Genomic DNA, 26,151 nt, shown 5'->3' with positions numbered 1-26,151 from the left:
AGAGAAGGAATGGGTGACGTTTCAGGTCGAGACCCTTCTTCAGATGGTTCTTCAGAAATCTTCAGATACCTTCAGTGGTTCAATAGCATTTTATTGTCACATGTGTGAAGTGCTAACACACAGTGAAATACTTTTCTTACAACAGTCGAGTAGAGTATTGCCATACCATCCCCGATTAGCAATTGTACAGAAATAGTCTGCCTGGCCCATGTAAGAGATGCCATTTCCAAGTCCAGTCCATGCTCTAGTTGTTATGAGCAATGCCCAGTCAGGCAAGCCTCAGGCTGCTGCAGGCCTCCAGCCATTGGCTTCCTTGGTTGACCAGCAACCAATGTCCTTTCCTCGCCTGTCCACTTTGTGCCCTGGGGATGCCTCCTGCAGCTGACCTGGAAGGCATGTTGGGCCAGACCCCGGTTCCCTCTCCTCTCCTACCAGCCTCGTTCTTCTCCCGTTGCGTCTGTCATCATCACCGGCTCTACTGCCACTTAGGCCGTGCTTTGGGCCGTCCAGCTTGGTGAGAAAATGTAGTACCTGACCTCTACAGATGAAAGTATAAGCGTGCAGGTACAGCAGGCAGTGAAGAAAGCAAATAGCATGTTGGCATTCATAACAAGAGGAGTTGAGTATAGGAGCAAAGAGGTCCTTCTGCAAATTTATAGGGGCCCTAGTGAGACCACAACTGGAGTATTGTGTGTAGTTTTGATCCCCTAATTTGAGGAAGGACATTCTTGCTATTACAAGGTTAATGGCGGGACTGTCAAATGCCGAGAGAATGGAGCGACTGGGCTTATACATTCTGGAGTTTAAAAGGATGAGAGGCGATCTTATTGAAACATATAAGATTATTAAGGGTTTGGACACGCTAGAGGCAGGAAACATGTTCCCGATGTTGGGGGAGTCCAGAACCAGGGGCCATTGTTTAAGAATAAGGGGTAAGCCATTTAGAACGGAGATGAGGAAACACTTTTTCACGCAGAGAGTTGTGAGTCTGTGGAATTCTCTGCCTCAGAGGGCGGTGGAGGCAGGTTCTCTGGATACTTTCAAGAGAGAGCTAGATAGGGCTCTTAAAGATAGCGGAGTCATGGCGTATGGGGAGAAGGTCGGAACGGAGTACTGATTGGGGATGATCAGCCATGATCACATTGAATGGCGGTGATGACTCGAAGGGCCGAATGGCCTACTCCTGCACCTATTGTCTATTGTCTACAAGGTCTGAACTAATTGGCCCAGAGTTGCTAATAATTGACTTTAAAACACCATCTAAGCTTTTCCCTCCACAGATGCTTCTGGAAAGTTCCTCCAGATATTTGTTTTTAACTCAAGATTCCAGCATTTGCAGTCTCTCATGTGACCATCGCATAGTAATGGGTGTGGTCACTAGTTGTTGCACATTTAGAGACTTAAAGTCTTTGATGTTTACAGAGTACATAGTGTTCAAATATGGAGGCTTTCAAGCAAAATGCCTGCAATTAATGGCACTCTGCCTCACCGGAAGGCATTAAACAAACCTTGTGAATTCACATACTTCTGCTCTCTGTCATAGGAGAAAATAAATGTTGCTCTCCAGACGTCAATGACCTTCCTAAGGCAATCGCATGCTGCAAACTGTGAAATGTTTCAGAAGTCCCAAGGGGCAGCGTGGAAAGATCCAGGTATGGAATCTGATAAGTTCCTCACTTTTCCAGTCACTGACATCAGAGTTCTGGTCCTATACTGATAGATCAGTTGTGGTTGCAGCTTACAGCATGACCCAAATGAAATGGAGTTACCTAAAGCATTGCTTCTTGCTGACATGTATACAGGTGAAATCTTCAGTGTTGTTGAATAAGTTCTCTGGCTGAAGACGACCTCGATCTCCATCTTCTGGAACATTGGCCTTTCCTCTTGCATTTTTCTTAATCTCACATCACAATGCACTCTGGTGAACTGGTCACCAAGTCTTCCCCTTCTGTGAGCAAGCACGTTCTGTTGTAGTAGTAAGTTTATTGGCCAAGTATTCACATACAAGGAATTTGCCTTGGTGCTCCGCCCACAAGTAACAACATGACATACAGTGACAGTTACGAAGGACTCAGAAAACACTAAACATTAATAATAATAAGACATTAATGATAAAACACCATCGATCAAGCATGTGAACCAACAAAATACCAGATCAAAGGGAGGCTACAGATTTTCTAGTCATGGATAAAAACAGTTTTTATGTCTGGCTGTGGCAGCTTTGACTTTCTGGAGTCGCCTTCCAAAGGGAAGTGATTCAGAGAGTTTGTGGCCAGGGTGAGAGGGGTCAGAGATGATCTTGCCCGCTCGCTTTCCTGGCCCTTGCAGTATACAGTTCATCAATGGAGGGAAGGTTGCAGCCAATAACCTTCTCTGCTGATCGGCCGATTCGCTGCAGCCTCCAGGTGTCGTGCTTGGTGGCTGAGCCAAACCAGACCATGATGGAGAAGGTGAGAAAAGACTCTACGGTGGCCGTGTAGAATTGGACCATCATTGCTTGTGGCAGATTGTGCTTCCGCAGCTGCCGTAGGAAGTACATCCTCTGTTGTGCCTTTTTGACTGTGGAGTTGATGGTAGCCCCCCACTTAAGGTCCTTGGAGATGATGGTTCCCAGGAACTTAAAAGACTCCACAGATGTGACTGTGGTGTTGTTGATGGTGAGTGGGGTGAGGGGAGGGGGAGCTCTCCTAAAGTCTACAATCAATTCCACTGTCTTAAGTGCATTGAGCTCTAGGTTGTTGCGATGGCACCAGGACGCCAGCTGTGACACTTCCTGTCTGTAGGCAGATTCCTCCCCATCCTGGATCAGTCCAATCAGGGTTGTGTCATCCGCAAACGTGAGAAGCTTGACAGAGGTGTCTGTGGAGGTGCAGTCTTTGGTGTAGAGAGAGTAGAGGAGAGGGGAGAGTACGCAGCCTCGTGGTGCTCCTATGCTGAGCGTTTGCGCGCCCGAGATGTGCTTTCCCAGCCTCACATGCTGCTTCCTGTCTGTCAGGAAGCTGGTGGTCCACCGACAGAGGGGTTCAGGCACAGTCAACTCGGAAAGTTTGGAGTGTAGTAGCTCTGGCACAATGGTGTTGAATGCACATCTTCTCTTCTGCAATATCAATGTGGTCTTCAAAAGTTCTCGTGAGATTAAAAAAAGACCAACTCCCCAATTTATTAGAATTTGCAACTTGGTAAATTAATCATAATGAATAATTAAATAGAACACGTATCTGGATCCTTCCTGCTACTCTTTGTTGATTTCTTAGCAAGGGTTGAACACATGGTGTTAACTATATTAATTTGGCAGCTCTGGCATTAAATCAGCATTGCACACATCAGAATCTGCCTGCTCTGCATAATGTGGGATGCATGAGCATTGCATGTGATGCTGTGTTTCCCATTAAAGTGAGAAGAGTGGATTAATTGTAGGGCAAATGTGTTGTGCACGTCAAGCAACAAATTGACAGAAGCTGGCACCTGTGGAACCCAAACTACTGATGCCATTGAGCTGAATTCAGTGCTAGGTGATAGAAGGTACAGAATGTTTAGAAGATGTGGAAACTCTCTGCAGACAATTAAGTACCTCTTAGTTGTAATTACTGTTCTTTGTTACCCACGTAACATTACATACCAGGTGGCTTTGATGGTGTAGGTTAAGAGATGAAAATTGACCAGGTCTTCTATTTCAAGTGCTTAAAGGGTCCCTGTTTGGCATTCATAACTATGTTGAAGGATATAGTGCTACTTACTCTATTGATTGCCTGATGGCTAGCACAGGTACAAGTTATCACAGTTTACCCACAAACTGAAAAACAATATGCTGTGTAAATTAATAACAGTAAATTCTCCCCAAAAATTTCAGTGACACATAATCAGCATTATCTAAGATTGCAGATGTTTTCAAAATGCATCATGCCAGCAATTGTTATGGTGACGCATTCTATTAAATTTCTTTTTGATTGATACACCGAAACAAATTTCACAACTGTCATTCATAAGGAGCTATCGATTTGCCTCTGCCTTGAGTTTGGAGATCTTTTTATTTGGATTTGCTAATCAGTATTAAGGAGTCTAAACAACCAGACATAGAAATTGCAATTTGCCCACAATTCTGTCCAAAATTGCGATTTTTACTCCACTGTTGACTAAAAAGGACTTTCAGTATTTAACAAGTCGTCTCCCTTATGTTTTTGGTTACTCAATATGTATTTTGTTGAAGTAAAAGTATGAACTCAAAAATTCTAACTTTTGAAATGGAATCATTACTTTAATACACTGTACTTGAGTTAATAATTTAAATACTTTAAAGCTGCAGTATTATTTCTATTTGCCAAAGTAAGAACCATAATCAATATATTCATTATGATTACGATATTAATCTAATTAACATATTAAGATTTATAAATTAATATTTCATCATCTAAGCAACATGTTTAGACCAAAAGCTTTGGTTTCTGTTCAGTTTGTGTTTTAGCTAATTTCCACTCATCAAATCCCACACTTATTAGACACAAAAAGTGACAATATTAAAGAATCTCTCATCAATAATATGAAATTTTTGTCATTTGATATTAAAAATAAACCAGCAACATATTAAAGTTCGAAAGTATCTGTCAAAGTAAATAGCAACATTTATATTCTTTCCAGTATGTAAACTAGAAAGAGCTGAGTGAATCAGTGGCTGCAGGCTGCTTGAAAAGATCAGGTTGATCTCTAAAATGCCTTACATTTTCATATAACCACAGGAAGTAAACTCTATTTGTTTTGGAGAGTAAGGGATGTGGACAAAGTTTCTTCAGAGAAATTGATCAATGCCAGTTCTAACAATTGTTAAGATAAGATATAATTTGATGTCAATTCTGCTAATTAGCAGAATATTATAAATATAGAGCGCATCTTACTGCACTATGAATATCCCATGGAAAAGAATAAGATGCTTGAGCCATGTTATTTCTAATAGCTGATTGCTCAATAATATGGCCAAGCAGATCACTGCAAAAATTAGTCTCTTGTATTAAATCAATCAAACACATCTATAGCTTCATTCACTCTCCGCTCAAGATTTTTCTTATATCATTCAGACCAGAGGCACAAACACTTCTCACCAATAGCTATAAAGTGACTTGATTATTTGTTTAGTTTACAGATAACATTGCTATGGTGCAGAACAATTTCTAATGATGATGACTTCCGTCATTACCTTAACATAGAAGATAACATATATACTTACACGTTTATGCCCATAGAACAAACATATTATTCTTCATATTTCACTACATAGAAAATATACATAAGATGGTGTTACTCATCATGACACAGAGTGGTTCTAGCAACAGTTGTCACGTGACTCACTCCTCATTGAGACTTGAGTCTCATCAGCAAGCTGCGATGCCAACCGGGTGCCCAGAGGTGGGCTGGCTGCCTCAGCAGCAGCCTTCAGGTAGGTCCTGGGACAGGGAAGGAAGGGTAGGAGTTGATTGAGAGACAGGGCGAGTGAGAAAGAGGGCTAGGGGATTGACTAGAAGGGCTAAGTGGGAACTGGCAATGGTCTACGGGACTGCTGCAGAACTGGGAGGAGCCCTCCCTCACCTCCCAGATCCACATTTAGGTAAGTATTTTTTTCAAAAACTTACCTTTATGGTGGCGGCCTCCAGCGGTCCCTTTAAGGACTGCTGGTTCGGCCGCATGTAGACACGGTTATCTTGAATGCAGCTGGCCCGGTGCCAGAGAAAGGAGAAGACCTATGCAGAGGAAAATTGTTATTGGGATTTCTAAAATAAAATAGGCTTATGGGCATGTTTAATGCTATGAGACTTACTTGAATTTTATGTGCTCATTATTATAAGTAAGTGGCTGAAAAAAAACACAGTAACCAAAAAAATTGGAGTAAAATTGTTTCAACAATATATTGCATTTTGGCAAGTTGCTGGCTGGTCGATAGCTTTTCTGATATCTGGAAAGAATTTTTGCATTTGCTCCATCAAATACTTGTGTCAGTTTAAATTGCTCCCTTATGGAATTTCAACTGGCAAAAATTATATTTGTGGCCAAACTGATCCAAAACTTTAATTCTACATATAGAAAGTTAACATAACTTTTGTACTTTTCCAGAATCTTCCTCTTTTCATTAGAATTTGCAGTGGTCAAGAGAAACGAAAGGGCTGTTTTAATGTGTTAATGCAACTCTTGGATTATCTTAGCTCAGCCAGATAATAAATAGAATGGGGAGTCCTACAGAAATCTTGCTTTTCTGAGATGCTTAATCGGAGTAATAATTTTAAACCAAGGGACAGATCACTGAACCAGTTTAAAATATTGGATCAAAACCCCCTGGTTTAACTATTGGACCATACTGTTACAAAATGCTCCCATAGACTACGCCTGTGATTATCTTTGTGACCATAATGACTCCAATTTAAATTTTAACCTGGTCCACACATCTGGAGACTCAAGCCTGCCCTGTGGCCCCCTAAATAAAGTGGATGGGGATGGGAGTTCTGAAGGTGTGTGGGGGGGAAACCCCTTAATTGCAATTCCCCACACAAAGAAGCAGTCTAATACAAGGCAAATGAGCAAGGGGTAGGAAGCTTGGCAACTGTGGTGGGGTGGGGTGGGGTGGAGGGGGTTGTGAGTTAAGGAGGAACACTCTTGCTCCTCATGTCCCACAAACAGCTTAAAAAATAGCATGACTCAAAGACTCGCATGACTCTCCCAGAGCCACCAACTTCACTCCAATATCCAGGACTGCACAAGCTCAGTCAATCCAGTATTAAAAGCCACCACTGCATCACAATAGTAAGATTGCCTTTGGAAGTAAGCCCCTCATTTATCATGGACACTGTTGACCCAGAGATAGCAAAAACATTTGTTTAAACAGCCTGCATTAACCACACAACCAGGAAATCACAAAGCCAATTTGAATACCCTCATGAGCTCAACCATGTTGACATCTAATCTTAACCAGTTTCACGCCAGCCAGAGGTATTGTTAGTTATCATAAACTGGCCTCCACAAAGTAATTGCTGAAACAATTTTATATAAATTTGCATAACAACTTAAGAAAAGTGCATATTTTCACCACTGGATATGGTCTAGGTCTTTCACAGTTGTCACAACTCACCTTCACTTATATAATACTCAAGATCACTTTACTCAGATGTTACTGCTCTGCAATTTCATCATAAACAACCATGAGTTATCATTTCTTTAATTCAACAAAATCATTAATGCCTCCCAAGGAAAGATTAACTGTGCAATTATATCAAATTACAATAGTCATTTCATTGTCTTTCAGCTTTGTTGTTGGTTGCAGCAATTTTAATAACAGAAATTAATATAAAAAGTGATGATTAGTATACGTGTAATGTTTGCAATTCGGTGATCAAAGCACAATTGACTTCTGGGTGGCACAGTGGTGCAGCCGTAAAGTTGCTGCTTTACGGCGTCATAGACCTGGGTTCAATCCTGACTACAGGTGTTGTCTGTACAGAGTTTGTACATTCTCCCTGTGACATTGTGGGTTTTCTCTGGGTCCTCCCACTCTCCAAAACCATACAGGTTTGTAGGTTAATTGGCTTTGGTAAAATTGTAAATTGTCCCTAGTGCGTTGGATAGTGTTAGTGTATGGGGTTCACAGGTCGGCATGGACTCAGTGGGTCAAAGTGTCTGTTTTGGGGCTGTAACTCAGAAGTTTAAAGTAAAGACTATTATCACCAGAAAGTCTGCATCGCAATTCTAGGTATGTTCCCTGTCACAATATTTTAGTGTCATTTTTACATTTATATTATACCAAATTAAATTTTCTGCCCAGGTTAATCAGTGACTGAACTGCAGAGACAAAAAAACTAAACCAGAAGGTATTTCATGGCCTTCATTGCAAAATGTAACTAAGCTGTCGCAGAAAAGTGCTGTAGTGTTGGAAGATCTTTGGTTTTGTGAAACAAAAGTAAATGAAACTATAACATTAAAAAATCTGTGCACTTCTGATTAAAACCATTGCAAGAATCCACATCCTTGGCAAGTCATGGATTCCCAGTAATGTTAATGCACATTTATATGATCCTGCATATATCATATTGTTCAGTAATGTGGGATAGCTACTGATTTGACCATTTTGTTTGGTTTAGAGATACAATGTAGAAACAGGCCCTTCAGCCCACTGAGTCCACGCCGACCATGATCACCCGTTTTCTAGTTCCATGCTGACACACTAGGGGCAATTTACAGAAGCTAATTAACCTACAAACTTGCACATCTTTGGAATGTGGGATGAAACCGGAACACTGGGGGAAAACCTATGTGGTGGCAGGGAGAATGTGCAAACTTTGCGCAGACAGCACCATAGTCAGAATCGGCTGCGGGAGCGTCAATCGCCCCGACAAATGGTCCGGCAGAATAAAGAGGGAAGAAGATTGGAGTTTGTTGCCTTCCATCACAGTGAGGAATGTGAGGAATCTGCTGTGGCGGATGTTTATGTTAACTTTTATGTAGTTGTGTGTCTTGTTGCTTTTTTTAGTATGGCTGTATGGCAATTTGAATATCACTGTACCTTAATTGGTATACGTGACAATAAAAGACTTTTGAAACCTTTAACCCAGATCTCCGAAGCTGTGAGGCAGCAGCTCTATCGTCGCACCACTGTGCCGCCCCTTGTGGGCAAGTTGGAAGAAAACAATCCTTTCCAGATCAACTATGGGAGAGACCCAAATTCTCAGCATAAGTGCCAAAGTCCTCAATGATTTTGCAATTACATTTCCCTGCTGTCTGTCAACATCTTTATTTACCCACATTTAATTTGTCCAAACTCCATTGCAGGAAGGATGTGGAGGCTTTGGAAAGATGTGCAGAGAAGATTTACCAAGATGATACCTGGATTAGGGGGAATTTGCTATAGGAAGTGGTTGGACAGACTTGGATTGTTTTCTCTGGAATGCCAGAGGTTGCAGGGAAACCCGATAGAAGTATATAACACTATAAGAGGCATAGATGGGGAGACAGTCAGAACCTTTTTTCCCAAGATTGAAAAATCAACTACCAAAACGCATTAAACCTTACTAGAGGGCAAGTTATTTTACAGAGAGGGTAAGAAGTTCCTGGAATGTGCTGCCGAGAGTGATGATTGCAGCAGGTTTGTCAGTAGCATTTAAGAGAGACTCTAAATGGGCATATGAACTTGCAGGTAATGGAGGGATATTGATTAGGTACACGTAGATAAGCAATGGTCTTGGCATCATGTTCAGACATTGGGGTTCTTGTGCTGTACTGGTCCATGATCTATGTTTAAACCCTTTGATTCAGAATTCCAAGCCTGGATTCATTGGAATGCTCAATTTTCAAGGTTCATGCCAAAGTTAATCTACAGTTGCCAACTCCAGAACACGAGTTCCGCCCACATGAGAACAGAGGGCTTTTAAGCACCTTCCTGATAATCATTAACTCCCTCTTCAGGGGTTTCTTCAACCATTTAGTACAAACATGAGTCCTCCATGTAAGGAAACAATTCCCATATTCACCCAATGTGTATACAAATGTATTTAACTTGTTTTATGGCTGATCACAGGTTATGCAACTTTGCTTTTTGTTGAAGTTATTGGAAAAGTATCATGCAAATAGAAACAAAGATGAACATATGCTACAAGCAAGACTTACACTTCTCATGAACAGAGATCTCTTCTTCCCCCCACACCCACCTTATCCCATTATTTGTCACGTCTAATGTTTCAGTTCCGTGCTTTATGGAACGATTAGAAGATATCTATGGTTGGAGAATTTTGACGAATGACAAACATAAATTTGCACCTGACTACTTGGATAGATTTTTGTGTTTATTTTCCTAAATATTCCAAGGTGATACTGACAATATATTACTTTCTCTCTTGCAAGCATTTATGGAAACAGAATCAAATCATTTTATTTACTTCGGTGTACAGTTCTTGAACTGAAACCCTTTACTGTTCATACTTAATATTGTGTACTATTTATATTTCAAATGTAAATTTACAATGTCAATTTCTAGCCAATTCCAGGCACAAAAAAAATAATTTAAAACATCAACTATTTTGAACAGTCTTATCCAACCTGTCACAGCAATTACAAGTCTTGATCATTTTTTCTGCTGTTGTGACCATTTTCCTTTATGCTTTATGACCTGCATTGATGTCTTAGATGTCGGGAATAAGTGTCATTTATCCAAGTTTGAGGTGCTGGGAAAACAAATGGCGACTAAAACACCAAGTGTCTGCAATTCGATTTAGACACATTAAGTGGGCAGTGAAAAAGATAATGAGATAAAGGTGATATTTGGTAGAAAGGTTTCTTTAACTGGTATAACACTATTAAATATCGGTTCAAAGAAGTATGGGTTTCCATATACAAGATTGCAAAAGTATGTTCAACATGCAATTAGCAAGGAGAATAAGGTAGCCTATGGGGCTTGTGAAAGTATTATCTGGAGCACTGTATATATTATTTAATGAAGAATGCGCTAAAAGGGTGGTGCAGCAAAGATATATACCAGCCTGATTCTCGGGATGACGGAATTGTCTTACGAGGAGAAATTGGGGAGATTACATCTGTGACTCTGAGGTTTACGTGCAAATAATGATCATTGAAAAATAAGGTTCTGAGGGACTTGAGAGGATGCTTAGAGTGAAGTTATGAGTTTGAGAGTCTCAGGATATGGGGTCAATCATTTGAGGAATTCTTCTCAGATTTGTTCCTCTTTGAAATTCTCTATCCGAGACAGTCGTGAGAGTTGTCATTTTTAAGGCTTAGATAGGCAGATTTTTGGGCTGATGGAACCAAGAACTGGAATGCTTATTGGATGTCTGAATGGGCTTGGGAGTTTGTGGTCTTGTCCTGCTTCTGTTTGTGTTTTTATGGTTTAAAACATATTGTCAACGATTTACTAACCCCATGTAACAAGCTGCTGATAATTACAAATGATTAAACCCTTGGCTTATAAAGAAAAGCTTCTTCAGAGCAAAGTCTTCATGAACCAGAGTGTCATGTGCTGCCAAAACCTACAAGGTCCAATAGTTGGCAAGCATAGCAGCCAAGCATTGCGGTTAGAAAACGAGGGCATAATCCCTGAAATACAACCACGGGACATATCAAGAAATAAATGTAAAATATTTTGTGTTTAATTAATGATACTTATTAGGTTCCCCTCTTTCCATGAAGTAGATCTAATTGGGTGCTTCTGTTTCCATAAAGGAATTATAACTGAAATAGTAACTTGCCTTTTCTGTCCATTTTGCCTGGTTTACTGGATGCTCTTGGGATTATCTGCATTGGTTTATTTTTCCGGGGATTACAGATACTAGAGAACTTCATATTTTACTTTCAGTTGGTTAACAAGGTTTTCTCTTCTTTCCCGATCTCTCTTTACACTCAGCAGTGAAGTGAACATAATGGTCCCACAGCTGACTGCAGAATCCAGCCCATTATCTTTAAACGGCATTATATTTGTCTGCCCTTGAAAAGTGCTCGATTGACAAGCTCAGCATCTTTCCCTCATCTCTGTAAGTGCTGCTTATGTCTCACATGTACGTTTGGCAGAGACACATTTGATTATCTCGTTATCTATACTTCAGTATTACCCGATTTCTGTAATGGCTTTGATGGAAAATGGACAAGGGAGAGCCAGAGGTTAGTGTTCCTGGACTTTCAGAAAGCATTTGATAAGGTCCCCCATTGGAGATTAGTGGGCAAAATTAGGGCACATGGTATTGGGGGTAGAGTGCTGACATGGATAGAAAATTGGTTGGCAGACAGGAAACAAAGAGTAGGGATTAACGGGTCCCTTTCAGAATGTCAGGCAGTTACTAGTGGGGTACCGCAAGGCTCGGTGCTGGGACTGCAGCTATTTACAATATACATCAATGATTTAGATGAAGGGATACAAAGTAACATTAGCAAAGTTGCAGATGACACTAAGCTGGGTGGCAGTGTGAACTGTGAGGAAGATGCTATGAGAATGCAGGGTGATTTGGACAGGTTGGGTGAGTGGGCAGATGAATGGCAGATGCAGTATAATGTGGATAAATGTGAGGTTATCCGCTTTGGTAGCAAAAACAGGAAGGCAGATTTATTATCTAAATTGTGTCAAATTGGGAAAAGTGGAAGTACAACGGGATCTGGGGGTCCTTGTTCATCAGCGAATGAAAGTAAGCATGCAGGTACAGCAGGCAGTGAAGAAAGCTAATGGCATGTTGGCCTTCATAACAAGAGGAGTTGAGTAAAGGAGCAGAGGTCTTTCTGCAGTTGTATAGGGCCCTAGTGAGACCACACCTGGAGTATTGTGTGCAGATTTGGTCCCCTACTTTGAGGAAGGACATTCTTGTTATTGAGGGAGTGCAGCGTAGGTTTACAAGGTTAATTCCCGGGATGGCGGGGCTGTCATATGCTAAGAGAATGGAGCGGCTGGACTTTAGAATGATACTCTGGAGTTTAGAATGATGTGAGGGGATCTTATTGAAACATACAAGATTATTAAGGGTTTGGACATGCTAGAGGCAGGAAACATGTTCCCGATGTTGAGGGAGTCCAGAACCAGGGGCCACAGTTGAAGAATAAGGGGTAAGCCATTTAGAACGGTGACGAGGAAACACTTTTTTCACACAGAGAGTTGTGTGTCTGTGGAATTCTCTGCCTCAGAGGGCGGTGGAGGCCGGTTCTCTGGATACTTTCAAGAGAGCTAGATAGGGCTCTTAAAGATAGTGCAGTCAGGGGTACTGATTGTGGATGATCAGCCATGATCACATTGCTGGCTCAAAGGGTCAAATGGCCTGCACCTGCACCTATTTTCTATTGTTTGTACTGTTGAATCGTTGTGCTCCTTGTGTCTACAATTATCAGCCAAATTAATACTTATTTTCAATCATATCTTTTTTTTTTAAAGACCTGGATGATATATTCATTATATTGTATGGTCCTTTCAAACTATTCTCCACTTTGCAATGAAGCCTATGAACTGTCACCCAATTGGCAATACTTGCTATTTAGTGTGGCACAGTGACAAAGGAGTTTATTTTTAATGTGATGTAATGCAAGTTAAGAGCCCTTTTCTCAGCATTAATAGCATTTAAATGAAAAGGTCTTAAATGTTCCAACGAGTGGAGCACTTTGAAATGTTTCATAGTATTTTCTAGAGCAATTATTCTAGAGCAAATGTTTCCTACTATTTTCTGTGTGCTTAAGCAAAGCAAGAATTTCATTGTCCTATACAGGGACACATGTAAATAAACTCACTTGAACTTGAACTTGAGCAATTGCAAAATCATAAGGGCAATTACTCTTGGAGACTTGTGTTGATGCATTTGATGCACAATAATTATATGCACCTGGAACTCAAGGTTGCTAAGCATGCAAAATGACAATTTAAACTCAAATGTAAAACTTGCAATTTATAATTAGCCAATTTAGTAAAAAATAGGTTAGGTTAGATTATTTGATTATCAAATCTTCTCTTTGTGCTTACATGATTTTGTGGATATCCACATCACAATGGCTGAGAATTAACCAGTAATAATTTTTCTTCCCTCAGTTACAATCCTTCAGCACACTAAAGTTAATCAGTCATACTGCTATTCAACAGTCATACTGTTATTTCTTCTGAATGCTACTAATCGCAATTATACCAATCACCTGGCCATTTTGCAAATTGTACATCATTAGCACCAGGAGAACCCTGCAATGCAATATTACAAGATACGATTTGCAATCTCAAGTTTCTTTCACCCAAAGTGCACATCAGGAGCTAAGGTGCAGAGGTCAACCTAAGGTGCATAAGGTTCTTCAGCCATTAAAATTAATGATGGGAAAATCTTGTAAAGCCTATTGAGTTCCATGCTGAACTCTCTTTATGTTTTCCTGGCAGGGCAAGCTTTGTGCTCAGAGCACAATTTTTCAATATTTACCTACATTTCTGGTATGATGGGTGTAGCACAGGCATTTTTATTTTACGAGGTAAAAATATATTCAACACCAGCACACTTTTGCATTGTAGTTCACTGCCCACTGTTTCCAAGAAATTCACTGGTTTACATCATTTTGCAAAACTGAAACCAGATAGCATCCAGTATAAACTCCAAACCAATAAAGTACAGCCTGCTTTGTTTATTACTATACCTGTGAAACGTATTTAATCAAAGTATTTCAAGCGTTTTTCTGGGCTGAGGGTATCACTGGTACGGTGAAAATGTATTATTCATCCTCTGTGGCCTTGAGAAGGTGTGGGTGATCTGAGTTCTTGAACTGCTGCAGCCTGTGTGGTGAAGGCACTCCCCAAAATTTTGGAGAGGGAGTTCCACGATTCTGATCCAGCAATGTTGGATGGAACAGTGATATATTTTCAAGTCATTCTGTTTAATCTTCTGATCGATGAGAGAGGGAAGAAGAAAGAATGCCGCAAAATGTGATCCTTGATGATTATGGCTGCTTTCCTGAGGCAACATTAAGTGTTGATGGTATCAAATGGAGGGGGGGGGGGGGGGGGGGGGGGGGTGGAGTTGTGGCTGGTTTGTGAGTTGGACTGGACTGTGTCCAAGATGCTCCTATTAGTGGAGAGTAAGGAGATAAGTCACTAAATGTAATAAAATCAGTCTATGATTTGCATTATATTTCTGTGGCTGGGCAGTTAAACATCAGATCAACGGTGATCTATCAGATTTAAACCATGGCAAATTTCCTGGTTCTGCACCTTAAGATTGAGGGAAAATCGTCAGTAATTCACGTCTTTATAGTGAAAGTTGTGCACTGGAAGATTGTGATATAAAGCTTCCTATTTTATAAACTAATTTGTTTAATCCTATAGAATCATAATAATAATGTTAATTTGCTTCATTTTGAATGATTTGTTTTGAAAAATAAAGCATTTTAATCAAGCATTTGATAAATATTGCCATTTTGAGGCTGTAATTTAAAGCAGGCAAAATCAGTCATTAAGATATGTACTGACTGACAATTTAACTTTATCAACATAACACAAATCTTTTTGAAATATGTTTAAAAATAAAACCCTTACACATGCAAAGTTACTTAGTTGGTATACAACTGGTAAAAAGCATATGTGGTTATTTCAAATCTTTTGATTCGAGTTGTGTTCACTCCTTGGAGATTGGAGACTACAGTTATTGAAGTCATCAGTGGCATCACTTCCAAGACTTAAGGGCCTGTCCCACTTTCACGACCTACATCATGACCTCTGCCGAGTTTGCCCTTGACTCATGCAGCATGGTCATCACCAGGTCGTAGGAGGTCGTAGGTAGGTCGTAGCAGGCCGTGATGCTAGTCGTAGGTACGCGTGGCATCAAGTAGTTTGTGGCGTTTTTCTAGCCTGATGAAAAATGTCCACGAGTAAAAAAGGTCGTGAATTAGGTCGTGAAAGTGTAACAGGCCCTTTAGGCCACAAGCTCAAATGTTTCAACGAGGATCAAGAGGTCTTTAGGTCCTCAAAAGTGTCTGAGTGTTGGATCATAGCATAAAAGACTGATATTTCACTACTAAAGAGAGGAAACACTCTTGTTTCATCAGTTGTGGGATTTTTTTTTTCATTTTCACTTCTCTTTTGGTGGAATATTTTAATGTCCAGATTTGTCTTATTTCTTTCATTCACATTTTTTATTGACCTCGGATGACACAAAGCTGGGTGGCAGTGTGAACTGTGAAGAGGATGTTAGGAGGTTGCAGGGTGACCTGGACAGGTTGAGTAAGTGGGCAGATGCGTGGCAGATGCAATATAATATAGATAAATGTGAGGTTATCCAATTTGGTGGCAAAAACAAGGGGGCAGATTATTATCTCAATGGGGTTAGGAGGTAAGGGGGAGGTACAGCGAGACCTGGGCGTCCTTGTACACCGGTCACTGAAAGTTGGCTTACAGGTACAGCAGGCAGTGAAGAAAGCAAATGGAATGTTGGCCTTCATAACAAGAGGATTTCAGTATAGGAGTAGAGAGGTTCTTCTGCAGTTGTATAGGGCTCTGGTGAGACCACATCTGGAGTATTACGTACAGTTTTGGTCTCCTAGTTTGAGGAAGGACATCCTTGTGATTGAGGCACTGCAGCATAGGTTCACGAGATTGATCCCTGGGATGGCGGGACTGTCATATGAGGAAAGATTGAAAAGACTAGGCTTGCATTCGCTGGAGTTTAGAAGGATGAGGGGGATCTCATAGAAACATATAAAATTATAAAAGGACTGGACAAGCTAGATGCGGGAAAAATGTTCCCAATGTTTGGCGAGTCCAGAACCAGGGGCCACAGTCTTAGAATAAAGGGGAGGCCATTTAAGACTGAGGTGAGAAAAAACTTTTTCACCCAGACAGTTGTGAATTTGTGGAATTCCCTGCCACAGAAGTCAGTGGAGGCTAAATCACTGGATGGATTTAAGAGAGAGTTAGATAGAGCTCTAGGTGCTAGTGGAATCAAGAGGTATGGGGAGAAGGCAGGCACGGGTTATTAGAAACCTAGAAAATAGGTGCAGGAGTAGGTCATTCGGCCCTTCGAGCCTGCACCGCCATTCAATATGATCATGGCTGATCATCCAACTCAGTATCCTGCACCTGCCTTCTCTCCATACCCCCTGAACGCTTTAGCCACAAGGGCCACATCTAACTCCCTCTTAAATATAGCCAATGAACTGGCCTCAACCACCTTCTGTGGCAGAGAGTTCCAGAGATTCACCACTCTCTGTGTGAAAAATGTTTTTCTCATCTCGGTCCTAAAGGATTTCCCCTTTATCCTTAAACTTTGACCTCTTGTCCTGGACTTCCCCAACATCGGGAACAATATTCCTGCATCGCCTGTCCAACCCCTTAAGAATTTTGTACGTTTCTATAAGATCCCCCTCAATCTTCTAAATTCTAGCGAGTACAAGCCGAGTCTATCCAGTCTTTCTTCATATGAAAGTCCTGACATCCCAGGAATCAGTCTGGTGAACCTTCTCTGTACTCCCTCTATGGCAAGAAAGTCTTTCCTCAGATTTGGAGACCGAAACTGTACACAATACTCCAGGTGTGGTCTCACCAATACCCTGTACAACTGCAGTAGATCCTCCCTGCTCCTATACTCAAATCCTTTTGCTATGAATGCTAAGATACCATTCGCTTTCTTCACTGCCTGCTGCACCTGCATGCCTACTTTCAATGACTGGTGTACCATGACACCCAGGTCTCGTTGCATCTCCCCTTTTCCTAATCGGCCACCATTTAGATAATAGTCTACTTTCCTGTTTTTGCCACCAAAGTGGATAACCTCACATTTATCCACATTATACTGCATCTGCCATGCATTTGCCCACTCACCCAGCCTATCTAAGTCACCTTGCAGCCTCCTAGCATCCTCCTCACAGCTAACACTGTCCCCCAGCTTCGTGTCATCCGCAAACTTGGAGATGTTGCATTCAATTCCCTCGTCCAAATCATTAATATATATTGTAAATAGCTGGGGTCGCAGCCCTGAGCCTTGCGGTACCCCACTAGTCACTGCCTGCCATTGTGAAAAGGACCCGTTTACTCCTACTCTTTGCTTCCTGTTTGCTAGCCAGTTCTCTATCCACATCTATACTGAACCCCCAATACCGTGTGCTTTAAGTTTGTATACTAATCTCTTATGTGGGACCTTGTCGAAAGCCTTCTGAAAGTCTGATTGGGGACGATCAGCCATGATCGCAATGAATGGCGGTGCTGCCTCGAAGGGCCGAATGGCCTCCTCCTGCACCTATTTTCTATATTTCAAAGTGATCTACAATAGACCAAAAGCAAACAATGTTCCAAATTCAAAAGCCAAGATATTAATCTGTTTGCTCTTCATTGTTGTGTATAAATTATGCAAGTTAGGTATGCTAGTTTTGAGATCAGTTTTGCTCAATAACAATGTAATGGATAGCTTTATCCAATATAATTATCCAACAAATAAAATTATTAAGTGATTGGACAGGGTAGATGAAGGAAAAATGTTCCTAATGGTGTGGGGGTTTAGAACCAGGGGTCACCGTTTAAGAATAAGGGTAGGCCATTTAGGACTGAGATGAGGAAAAACTATTGCACCCAGAGAGTTCTGAATCGGTGGAATTCTCTGCCACAGAAGGCAGTGGAGGCCAATTCACTGGATGTATTCAAGAGGGAGTTGGATGTGGCTCTTAGGGCTAATGGAATCCAGGGATATGGGGAGAAAGCAGGAAAAGAGTACTGATTCTGGATGATCAGCCACGAAGGGCCGAATGGCCTACTCCTGCACCTAGGAACATATGTTTCTATATATGTTTGGACAATGAAAAGCATGACACAGGAAATATGTGAATATTCTCTATACTCTATTCCAAAAGCTGTAAAAAAAGTCACTACTTTGGTGATGTGAAAGGTTGCAGGCAGATCACTCAATATATTGAGATGGTGCCAAGGCTACATTTTGGCCCAGCCTCTCTATCCTAACAGACTACTCAACAGCACCAAATCTACAGCCCAAAACAACAGAAAATAAACATTGATTGAAGCTGTATCTATCAAACTAGATGTACTCATGTTATAGTCAGAAAGGGGTAAGTCCAATTACTTCCAAGTCCCTTCCAAGTCTCCTTTGTCCAATTACTCCTTCAGGCAGTACCTGGTCTCAGCTTGAAGTAATTACTGAATTTACATCTTCAATAACACTTGTAAGTCATATGTTTTAAATAACCTTTAACCTTTATCAGAATAAGTTTACATTTTCACATTCGCAGCCTTCAGATTTGTGCCTTCTTTAAAAAAAATCAGGTCAAGAGGAATCTGAATAAATCTAACAGAGCAACACATACTGATTAGACCTCCAGGAATGGTTACGATATCTGGGAAGGAGCTAAAAAGCACATTATGGCAGCAAAAACATGTCTGTATTAGCAGTGTAGCTTCAATGTGTTGTTATACATCCTGTTACTTCAAAACATTTCATTTCTGCCGACTGTGCAAAATATGGTCAAGCAAAGGAACCATATCTTTCCTCAACATGAAACACTTGACAAAATGTTAACAACATGATTCACATTTTTGCCTTCCATTGTGAACTGAATCTTGGTACAATTATTAAAGGTCCAATTTGGTTTAACAACAGCAAAAGACACAAAATGCTTGAGTAACTAAGCAGGTCAGGTAGATCTGACATGTCTGAAGAATGTCTGAGGAAGGCCCTTGGGCCAAAACATCACATATCTATATTCTCCAGAGATGCTGCCTGACCTGCTAAGTTACTTCAGCACTTTGTGCCTCATTTAGTAAACCAGCATCTGCAGTTTCTTGCATCTCCCATTGTATTACAGCAGCACTCAGTGTACACTTCCAATAACAGATGGTAAATAGCAAGGCCATACTCTGTTTCTGAAGCCCTTTAAAAATGTTCTTAACATCCATGATATTTTACGTGGCTAAAAGCATAGAGACATTGTAATGCACCAACAGCTGGTTTATAAGTAAGCATCTGTACAAATGTATACCAACCCAGGTCTTACTACTGGCCTGAGGAAATCAGCTGTGCAAAAACCCACAACCCACAAACAATTTGAAATACATTGTGCGGTAGCATTCACTCCGCCAACTTCTCCATGTAGAAATTGGCTGCTCATTACAACTACTAATAGCAGATGAGATGAATATTAAATTATATCAGAGTGATGGCAATATTTGTGCATTTCCATATATTCACTTGTTACATACTGTGCCCTCAATAATGTTTGGGACAAAGACCCATCATTTATTTATTTTCCTCTGTACTCCACAATTTGAGATTTGAAATAGAAAACATCACATGTGGTTACAGTGCACATTATCAGATTTTATTAAAGGCTATTTTTATACATTTTGGTTTCACCATGTAGAAATTACAGCTGTGTTCATACATTTCAGGGCACCATTATGTTTGGGACACATGGATTCACAGGCGTTTGTAATTGCTCTGGTGTGTTTAAATGCCTCCTTAATGCAGGTATAAGGGAGCTCTCAGCACCAAGTCTTTCATCCAGTATTTCCATCACCTTTGGAAACTTGTATTGCTGTTTATCAACAAGAGGACCAACGTTTTCCCAAAGAAAGTCAAAAAAGTCATTACGAGACTGAGAAACAAGAATAAAACTGTTAGGGACATCAGCCAAACCTTAGGCTTACCAAAATCAACTGTTTGGAACATCATTAAGAAGAAAGAGAGCATTGGTGAGCTAACTAATTGCAAAGAGACTGGCAGGCCAAGGAAGACCTCCACAGCTGATGACAGAAGAATTCTATAATAAAGAAAATTCCCCAAACACCTGTCCGACAGATCACAAACATTTTTCAGGAGTCAGGTGTGGATTTGTCAATGACCACTGTCGCAGAAGACTTAATGAACAGAAATACAGAGGCCACACTGCAAGATGCAAACCACTGGTTAGCTGTAAAAATAGGATGGCTAAGTTACAGTTTGCCAAGAAGTATTTAAAAGAGCAACCATAGTTCTGGAAAAAGGTCTAGTGGACAGATGAGATGATATTAAATTATATCAGAGTGATGGCAGGAGAGTATGCATGAGAGAAGGAACTGCTCAAGATCCAAAGCATACCACCTCATCTGTGAAACACAGTGGTGGGGTGTTATGGCCAGGCATGTATGGTTGCTGAAGGTACTGGTTCACTTATCTTCATTGATGATACAACTGCTAATGGTAGTAGCATAATGAATTCTGAAGTGTATAGACACATCCTATCTGCTCGTTCAAACAAATGCCTCAAAACTCATTGGCCGGCAGTTCATTCTACAGCAAGACAATGATCCCAAACATACTGCTAATGCAACAATGGAGTTTTTCAAAGCTAAAAAATGGTCAATTCTTGAGTGGCCATCAATCACCCGATCTGAACCCAATTGAGCATGCCTTTTATATATTGAAGAGAAAACTGAAGGGTACTAGCCTCCAAAACAAGCATTAGCTAAAGATGGGTGCAATACAGGCCTGGCAGAGCATCACCGGGGAAGACATCCAGCAACTGATGATGTCCATGAATCGCAGACTTCAACCAGTCATTGAATGCAAAAGATATGCAAAATACTAAACAAGAGTACTTTCATTTACATGACATTCCTGTGTCCCAAACATTATGGTGCCCTGAAATGTGGGGACTATGTATAAACACTGCTGTAATTTATACACGGCGAAACCAAAATGTATAAAAATGGCTTTTATTAAAAGCTAACAATGTGCACTTTAACCACATGTGATTTTTTCTATTACAAATCTCAAATTGTGGAGAACAGAGGCAAATAAATAAACGATAGGTCTTTGTCCCTAACATTATGGAGGGCACTAAAATCACTATTTTGTGTATTTGTAAAACACAAAATTTGTATTACAATAAACAATTATAACACATACTTTCTTATTATTGAGTAACTGTTTTCCAACTTTGTTTTTACGTCAAAGGCTTGAGTGTGAGAAATAGTTATCCAGAAAATATTGGAACTCAAAGAGACATGAATGCGTTATTCAACTCCTCCAGCCTGTTCTGCCATGCAAGAATATCTGTGCCACGCAAAGGTCAAGCAACTGAACCACACAATGTCTAATCACTTACTTATGCCATTCAACATTATTGTCAACATCAAGAAACATAACCTGACAATTACAACTTCTGTGGCGACCAGAATAGAGCATGCCTTACGTTCCAGTACCCCAAAGTACTTCTACTAGTTACAAGACATATAATTATTCTGCTCTCTGAGATGAACACAGTTCCAGCAATACTCAAGAAGATCATGACAAATAAAATCAGATCAGCCATTTTACACCTTGTCCTTGCTCTACCATTCATTGAGATCACATCAGATTTTTTACTATTTTCTAACACCTACTTCATCTTCTTTACTAAAAAAGGAACTCAGAAGGGCAAAAAGGAGCTAGGACATAGCTCTGGCGGGTAGCATTGAGACAATCCAAAAAGATTTTATAAATACATAAGGGGAAAAGGGTAACTAGAGAGACCTCTCAGGAATCAAGGCAGTCACCTCTGTGTGGAGCTACAGGAGATGGGCAATGTCCTAAATGAGTATTTCTCCTCTGTATTTACCGAGGAGAAAGACAGTAGTACGGAGGAAATTGGAGCAGTCACTGGACGTGTCTTGAGAGCAGTCAGGGTTACCGTCGAAGAAGTACTGAAGGTACTGTCGTGTTTGAAAGTAGACACATCCCCACGGCCTGGTCTGATATATGCGAGGACATTGCGGGAAACTAGAGGAAATTGCGGGAGCCCTGGTTGAAATTTACGAGTCGTCCTTAAATACAGGAGAAGTGCCAGAAGACTCTCAAATGTTGTACCTCTTTTCAAGAAGGGCTGCAGGGAAAATGCTGGGAACTATAGGCCAGTGAGCTTAACATCTGTAGTTGGTAAATACTGCAGAGTATTCTGATGGTAGGATATACAAGCATTTGATGGGCAAGGGCTGATTAGGGATAGTCAGCATGGTTTTGTACGTGGGAGGTCCTTTCTCACAAATCTGATTGATTTTATTGAAGACGTGACCATAAAGGTTGATGAGGGCAGAGCTGTAGATGTTGTGTACATGGACTTCTGTAAGGCGTTCAACAAGGTTCTGCATGGTAGGCTGCTCTGGAAGGTTAGATCACATGGGATCCACGGAGAGATAGCTGAACGGATATCAATTTGGCTCCATGGAAGGAAGCAGAGTGTAATGATTGCTTCTCAGACTGGAAGCCTGTGACTGGTGATGTGCCTCAGGGTTCAGTGCTGGGCCCGTTACTATTTGTCATCAACATAAATGATTTGGATGAGAATATGCAGGGCAAGATTAGCAAGTTTGCTGATGAAACAAAAGTTAGTGGTTTTTCAGATAGTGAAGATGGTTGTGAACGATTGCAGCAAGATCTGGATCGATTGGCCAGATGGGCGGAGGAATGCTTGACGTGATTTAATACAGAGAAATGTGAGATGTTGCATTTTGGGACAAGGGCAGGACCTACACAGTAAATGGTAGGCCTGTGTGTAGTGTTGTAGAGCAGAGGGATCTTGGAGTACAGGTGCATGGTTCCTTGAAACTTCAAATTCCATTTCTACTCTGTCAAGCTTTTGTAAAAAAAAGTGTACATGTTAATGAGAATATCTCTCATTGTTCTAAATTCAATGAAGTATAGGTCTGGTCTGCTTAACCTATCCTCATATGACAATCATGTCATTCCAGGAATTACAATCCAGGCCAAAGTAGCCTTATTGGCTGAAGGCCCATCCATTATCTTAAACATTCATGCCTCATTTTTATATAATATTTCCAAAGGCACAATGTTCCAGTGGTCTGTTCTCAGAGAACACCTTAATCTAGATCACATGAATAATTCACCAAGCATGATCATTCATGCTCCTTTTTAAATCCATTACATTCTCTATCTTGTTTGACATCCAAGGGATCGTTCACTTTTGATCCAGCCTGTACCGGAGACATTTCCTCCTTAAAGGATTAGTTTTCTCATCAATGTTTTGATTCGGTTTTACACAAACCCATAATCTCCACTACAAGAAGAACAGGCATTGTCAAGAAAGAAGCTCAAACCACCATAACAAGAGGAATCAAGGATAGCCAATAAATACTTATCTTGCCCGTAATGGTCAAATCTAAAAAAAGAGAAGAACGATCTCCCCTTAATCCCATTTAAATTGCACTGCTTGCGGTTTAGTTGTGGATTTTTCTTGTCAATTGCTAATTTAAACCTTTTCATGCAAATGATCGTTCTTACCCAGATGATCTTTCACTGACACCAGATCCATTTGGCTCATCTCAGTCTCCAGGACGAGATTCTTTCTTGGTTAAACATTGAACAAACTGTTCAAAGAAGTTCTTTTGAATATATTTTAGAAATTCCTTTCCTTCCATTTCCTTTATTCCAACATTATCCAAAGGATAGGTGGTTAGGTGTGCAGGAAGGAACTGCAGATGCTGGTTTAAACCGGAGATAGACACAAAAATCTGGAGTAACTCAGTGGGTTAGACAGCATCTCTGAAGAAAAGAAATATGTCAAATCAAATCAAATCAAATTTATTTATAAAGCACATTTAAAAACAACCCACGTTGACCAAAGTGCTGTACTGACCAGAGCAGGTAGCTAAAATCACAAAAAGAAACAGACATACACAGGAATGCACAGAGCACATACTGTAGGTACAAGGTTGTTTCCCTTTCCCCTCACAATCAGCACCTCCATTCAATATGTTCATGGCTGATCATCTAAAATCAGTACCCTGTTCCTGCTTTTTCCCCATATCCCTTGATTCCTTTAGCCCTAAGAGCTAAATCTAACTCTCTCTTGAAAACATCCAGTGAATTGGCCTCCACTGCCTTCTGTGGCAGAGAATTTCTCAGATTCAAAACTCTCTGGGTGAAGAAGTTTTTCCTCATCTCAGTTCTAAATGGCCTACCCCTTATTCTTAAACTGTGACCTCTGGTTCTGGACTCTCACAACATTGGCAAATTGTTTCCTGCCTCCAGCCAGTCTAACCCTTTAGGAACTTTATATGTTACTATAAGATACCCTCTCATCCTTCTAAATTCCAGTGAATACAAGCCCAGTCGACCCATTCTTTCATCATATGTCAATCCCGATAAAACAATAAAGAAAAATAACTGAAAAGTTGAGAATATGAGGAAAAAACAGTGTATTGCGGAGCAAAAGCCAAGCCATGAAGACGAAGGAATTGTCTGTAGACCTCCAAGACAGGATTGTGTCAAGACACAGATCTGGGGAAGGGTATAAACAATTTCTGCAGGTCCCGAAGAGGACAGTGCCCTCCATCATTCTTAAATGGAAGAACTTTGGAACCACCAGGACTCTTCATAGAGCTGGCTGCCTGGCCAAACTGAGCAATCAGGGGAGAAGGGCCTTGGTCATGGAGGTGACCAAGAACCCGATAGTCGCTCTGACAGAGCTCCAGAGTTCCTTTGTGGAGATGGGAGAAACTTCCAGAAGGACAACTATATCTGCAGCACTCCACCAATCAGGCCTTTATGGTAGAATGGCCAGACGGAAGCCACTCCTCAGTAAAAAGCACATGACAGCCTGTTTGGAGTTTGCCAAAAGGCACCTGAACAAGAATCTCTGATGAAACCAAGATTGAACTCTTTGGCCTGAATGCCAAGTGTCACGTCTGGAGAAAACCAGGCACCGCTCATCACCTGACCAATATCATACCTACGGTGAAGCATGGTGGCGGCAGCATCATGCTTTTTAGTGGCAGAAACTGGGAGACTAATCAGGATCGAGGGAAAGATGAATGGAGCAAAGTACAAAGAGATCCTTGATGAAAACCTGCTCCAGAGCATTCTGGACCTCAGACTGGGGCAGAGGTTCACCTCCCAACAGGACAACGACCCTATGCACACAGCCATTCCAAAGAGGAAGAAAGATTCCAAAGGGAGTAAGGGGCAACTGTGGCTGACAAGAGATGTCAGGGACAGTATAAAATAAAAGAGAAGAATTACAACATAGCAAAGATGAGTGGGAAGCAAGAGGATTGGGTGATGTTTAAAGAGCAACAGAAGATAACTAAAGAGGTAGGGGAAAAAATATGAGGTAAGAGGGTAAGCTATCCAAGAATACAAAGGAGGATAGTAAAAGCTTCTTTAGGTATGATAAGAGTAGGTATGTTGCAAAGCCTACCTGAAGCGTCGCTGAAAAGCTGCCGCTGCGGGTGTGCGCGATTTTGGCGCCGTTTAGAGGGGACGGGTTTAAAACGCGATTTTCTCTAAGCTGTTCCAATCGAAAATGTTCAGCCTAGTTAATTATTAACGAAAAATCGCTGAAAGACCCCGTCGCAAAAGCTATTATTAGGTTTAAAGGCCTTGAATAATAGTTATAGTAGTTTAAAAATCAATCTCTAAACCCGCGACCGCCAGCAACCGCAGGGTCTCATAAAGCAAACCACAGAAGGTAGGCTGTATATTTTTACATTAAAAAGGGCTTCTAAAGATCCCTTTATACAAAGTTTAATATTGCGAGTAGCTCATTTTGGGCCCATTATATCCCGCAGTATTTTTCTGGGCATTTGAGGCACAAATCTACCGCAATGTGAACGTTCTAAACCAGCGTGTTCCACGGGGACCCACTGGAAAGCTGATTTAAATGGGCATTTATTTACAGCAATTAAACACTAAATTCCTT

General features: G+C 40.8%; 1 protein-coding gene across 14 annotated transcripts in view; it reads right to left on the bottom strand.

The window, feature by feature from the left end:
• Nucleotides 1-26,151, bottom strand: part of dnmt3a (DNA methyltransferase 3 alpha) — a 420,321-nt gene that overhangs the window by 307,300 nt on the left and 86,870 nt on the right. For 12 of the 14 annotated variants that reach the window (XM_033021452.1, XM_033021451.1, XM_033021454.1 and 9 more), the window contains one exon: nt 5,622-5,729. The exons of the other annotated variants lie outside the window; for them this stretch is intronic. In XM_033021452.1, the coding sequence (XP_032877343.1) occupies nt 5,622-5,729 (108 nt within the window). The remainder of the gene's footprint in view (nt 1-5,621; nt 5,730-26,151) is intronic. 14 annotated transcript variants of the gene reach the window in all.

The sequence above is a fragment of the Amblyraja radiata genome, chromosome 5 (assembly GCF_010909765.2).
Source record: "Amblyraja radiata isolate CabotCenter1 chromosome 5, sAmbRad1.1.pri, whole genome shotgun sequence".
Taxonomy (NCBI): Eukaryota; Metazoa; Chordata; class Chondrichthyes; order Rajiformes; family Rajidae; genus Amblyraja; species Amblyraja radiata.
The sequence above is the reverse complement of the archived record's forward strand: the minus strand, read 5'-3'. Positions and strand labels throughout refer to the sequence as shown.